The 5,000-nt window shown below is 34.5% G+C and overlaps 1 protein-coding gene across 10 annotated transcripts in view; it reads right to left on the bottom strand.

The window, feature by feature from the left end:
* Positions 1–5,000, bottom strand: part of LOC132116459 (receptor-type tyrosine-protein phosphatase mu-like) — a 214,041-nt gene that overhangs the window by 26,140 nt on the left and 182,901 nt on the right. For all 10 annotated transcript variants that reach the window (XM_059525292.1, XM_059525288.1, XM_059525287.1 and 7 more), the window contains 2 exons: positions 4,542–4,578; positions 1–43 (listed from right to left, as the gene is read on the bottom strand). The exon at positions 1–43 is cut by the window's left edge and continues 55 nt beyond it. In XM_059525292.1, the coding sequence (XP_059381275.1) occupies positions 1–43; positions 4,542–4,578 (80 nt within the window). The remainder of the gene's footprint in view (positions 44–4,541; positions 4,579–5,000) is intronic.

The raw sequence follows: 5,000 nt of genomic DNA on the forward strand, positions 1-5,000 counted from the left end.
CACACCATCCTCCAGAAGTCATACACCGTCTCCTGCATCGGACCTGAGGAGCACCAAAAATACTCAATAATGTCTATATACATATATATATACAGTACTTTAAGCCAGAAACCAAACACAACAATTTATTTATTTATTAAAAGTATTTCTCCTAGACAGATTAAATAAAGAAGTGAATATCTCACGTCTCATCTAGAGCTTCAGAAATAGATCAACAATGTTCAAACAAACATCATTTAATAAAAAAAAAACAAAAAAAAAAATACAATATATAAATAACAGATCTGAAAAATTAACACCAAAAAATGCACCCATTTCCCATCAAATACTGAACGTCAACAACTGTCAAAAAAAAAAAATTAAGAAAAAATTATATATATATATATATATATATGTGTGTGTGTGTGTGTGTGTGTAATATTCTAAAATAATAATAAAAAAAATTATTGATTTTATTTTCCTTATACATATTTTTATTTCTAAAACTATTAAATAAACAGTATTTTCTTTCAAAAATATATTTTTTTAATAATATTTCTTTATAATATATAAACACACACACACACACACACACACACACTATCAGTCTATCCATGTTTGTCTTTGTAAAATAGAAGCATAACTTTAAAAGGATCATAAAAATGTCTTTTTAGATATATATTTAAAAAAAACTGATCTCAAAGAACATCAGAGATCTCACCATAAACTCTTAATATTTCTCATCAAATCCTTTCTCGTGAACTTTATTACTTTGTATTCATACTGCGTTTAGTTATTTTCCATTAACAGTTTTATTATTCTTATGCTTGTGATTTCAGGCTGAAATGTGACTGGGACACATGTTGAGATTGACTCCTCCAGCTCATGAAGCCATTAAACAGTCCACAGAACATAATCCAGAGTGACACCGGAGCAGAAGTCATGACGCCGCGGCTCTTTGTTGGATTATTGGACATGTTTCCAGCAGCAAAGCTGAAACTTTCAAACGCTTCATTCATAAATGCATGCAAACGAGCAGCGGCAGATTTGTGCATCTGCGTTTCCATTAAAGCTCCAAATCAACTTAATAAGAGCAACATGTAAACCAGCGCCCGGTAATAACAGCACAGCCGAAGGAATTAAAATCACACGTTTAATTAATTCTAATTAGCATTGTTTTTAATCAACAAGCAAATTCCAAAATGACTTTTGACAAGCTAATTAGCTCATGCAAATCTGCGCTCACGTTCTCCGGCGTGATGCATTCGCTCTGAGCCAAAGCAAATTGCATGCAGCAGAAAAAAGACAGAAAAACACGAGGTTCTACATATTCATACGCACACGTAAACAGCGGCGCCAGCAAACACTCGTGTCCTGGAGAACTCTTCACTGATGCTCGTGGGCCAGTTCTCGTTATCGTCTGAGCCTGACGAACTTTATTAAGATCTGTCGAAACTAGACGCCCGGATCGTTCCTGATGTGCATCGTTTAATCACATTTATCAATGTGAATAGCACACGTCTCAACAGAAATTAGACTAAATAGTCTCCTGCTTTTCAGATGTCTCTCCTGAGCTATAAAAGAGACGAGTCTGAGACATAACATCTATAATCATAACGATAAACTCTTTGTTGTAGAAGTATTTCCTATGAGAAACATAAACACAGCGTTTAGATAATCCTTAACTAGCTAAATCCCAAGCGTAGATGGGATCTCACGTCCGGACCGTGCCGGGAGAATTGCGCTGACATTTGCTGTAATTTGCAGACGCTCTAAGCGGCTCGCTTCAGTCCGCTTCAGCTGTAAGTGGAGTCAGCCAACAGCAATTACTGTGCGAGCGCTCAGCGGGAAGAAGACTTTAGCGGCGCGCTCCTGTCAGGCCGCTGTTCCCACACCAGGGGACTAATGCTTTCATGGTTCTAGCGAGCGTGTTTCAATGAGACCTCGGGGATTCGGCACGGAAAAATTATTCCCATTTTTTCAGCCGTCATAGAAGACGAGTGCAGCTGCAGTCTGATGCTCACGTGCGCTGCATTTATGCACGACTCCAGTCGTTTTCTCACATTGTGCAGGAAAATATTCCTAGTGTGTGTAATCGAGTCCTGGACTTACACTGTCACTGATTCTTTTAAGTGAAGGGAACTTTTAATGAACCACCTTCTATGCTTCATCAGTGCTTTAATACATCAGTGTCCTGAAATAAAGATTCTGTTATTCACACAGAAACCCAAAATCTGGCATCATTTACTGACCATCATATCTTTCATACTTTCTTCTGATGTTTTAAATCTGGGGTACAAACGACATTTTCTTAACATATATATTTTTTTCTATTTTACGAAAGAAAGTCATTTGTACTTGTATCGCTGAACAATTAATAGATTTAAAACTAAAATCATGAAATGGCGTTTAAGAGTGAACGTCTGAAAATGAGGAAATAAAACAGTGTTGCAGTTATAAGGCTGTATTGTAAAATAACATTACTTTTTCTCAAATACTGTTTTTTATTTTGTTAGCGTGAATTTTTAGGTGTGATAAAACCATAATAAAACTAAATATCAATATAAATCGATATTCAATTATAAACGTTTAATAATGATTAAATACAAATTAAATATTTGTATTTTTATATTATATACATAATCCATAAAACAATATATGTGTGTGTATATATATATATATATATAGTAAAATAATATAATTGTTTTTTACAGTGAAATATTACAACAGTAGTATTTTATATTTTTATATGATATAATCAGCCCCACAAACAAACACAGCATAATTGGAATTTTTAGCAAAATTGCTAAATAAATAAATACAAATATTGCATTTTAAATTGCAATTGCAGTAAACTTGTCAGAAGTTTTTTTTTCACAAAATCATAAAAATTTGTAAATGATGACAAAATCTTTTCTGAGTGAAATGAATTTTTTAAAGGCGTTTCCTAAATGTTTTATGAGTAGTTACAGCTTTTATTTAAGTCATTAAAGAGACAGTGAAACATTTACACCCATTAATAATCTCTCCTTCGACAGTAGAATGATTAAAAAAAGACTCTAAGAATCACTCATATGCAAAATACAAACAAGTAAAAAAATAATGAAGTAAATCTAATCTTTCTAAACGTGCAGCGCTGAATAAATGAGGAGGATTCAGTGTGATGTTCACGGCCGCGTCCCGCTTTGATCTGAGCAACTTCAGGCTTGTTAAAGCTTTTTCTGTTCTTGTTCTGTTTAAACTGATTTTTCTTTGAACGCTGGCCTGTAATTGAGAAAGACGACAACGGTTTCTCAAACACGTCATTTACTGAGAGACCCGTTAAACTCATTAAATAAGTAAGTGTGAGCACTGAGATCACGGAATACACTGCTGAATTATATGAAGTGTGTAGCCCCGCCCATCATAGAATTTGATTGGCTGTGTAAACACACTAAATGGGCTCTGATTGGCTGGTTTGAGTTGTGTGGGACTGGGTTGTAAACGGCCGCTGGACAGCACAGAATGAAAGGACAGAGAAGTGAAAGAGGCGTTTCAGTCGCTGGCGTCCCTGAGGACGAGCCAGGATTCGCTCCAGTAAACAGGTAATTACGCCGCTCCAGCGCAGCTAAACCAGTCTATTAAAGGAAGTGATTGCGTTCAGAGCGCTGGAGCTCACTGGCACTCCAGAAACATCTCACAACAATTAACTAGCAATCAGACGTGGCCTCCAGGGGCATGCTGGGAGAACGCATGCGCTGACAGCCAGATAAGGCCAGACGCATAGCGCCTAATCCATTTATGCTGTACTAAACCCCCCACAACAACAACAACAACAGATGATTAATTGTTTCAAGACGCCGTTTCAGCATTAAATGGCTCAGTGTGTGTGTGTGTGTGAGTGTGTGTGTGTGTAACAACTTCTAACACACTTCAGTTCAAAGTTTACTTTAGAAATGATTTGGTCGATCGGACTCAAATCTGATTTTCTTAAAATATTTGACTTTGCAGCACAAGAGCAGTCATCGGTAGCACAGGTATATTTGTAGCTATAACCAACAATACATTGTCAAAGAATCAAAATTATTCATTTTTCTTTTATGCCAAAAATCATTAGGATATTAAGTAAAGATCATGTTCCATGAAGATATTTAGTAAATCTCCTACTGTAAATATATCAAAACTAAATGTTTGATTAGTAATATACATTGCTAAGAACTTCATCTGAACAACTTTAAAGATGATTTTCTCAATATTTAGATTTTTTTGCTCCCTCAGATTCCAGATTTTCAAATAGTTGTATCTTAGACAAATATTGTCCTCTGAACAAACCCTACATCAATGGAGAGATGATTTATTCAGCTTAAGATGATGCATACATCACAATTAAAAAAAATTGACTTTAATGACTTATCTTGATATTTCTAAAGGGGTTCCCCAGGGTTCTGTTTTGGGACCTATTTTGTTTTCTATTCATATAAATGATTAGAGTAAGGACATTCAAGCAAAAAAAAAAAATGCATTTTCCTATTATGCACCTTTAAAACTACATAAATGTGTGTCTGTTGGTGAATTTGTCTTACCTTGTGTGGCGATGTAGTGATTCGGTCGATGGTAGCCCTATAAAGACAACAAGAACCACACAACATCAACATCATGGAACATGCAAAAACTACATAACGTCATAAAAAACGTAATATTTTTGTTACTCTTTACAATAAGGCTCCATTTGTTTCCATTAACTAACTACATTAGTTTTCATTTCAGTTTTAGTTCAAGTTTGCCATTTTTATTACTATAGTTCTATTAGCTTCTATTAATTTTAATTTCTGTTTCAGCTTTAGGTATTTTAATAGTTATTCTTTTCTAGTTTGTATTCATAAACTAAATAAACAAAATAAGAAATTATGATTTGTCAATTAGCTGAAATGAAATCATTTTTGAGATATCATTTCAGTTTACTATTGAATTTTATTTTATTTGAAGTGACACGAATGTGTGTTGGTTATGGTTTTAGTTTTAGATGACTATAATAAGCCTGG

The sequence above is a fragment of the Carassius carassius genome, chromosome 35 (genome assembly GCF_963082965.1).
Source record: "Carassius carassius chromosome 35, fCarCar2.1, whole genome shotgun sequence".
In the NCBI taxonomy this organism is placed as follows: Eukaryota; Metazoa; Chordata; class Actinopteri; order Cypriniformes; family Cyprinidae; genus Carassius; species Carassius carassius.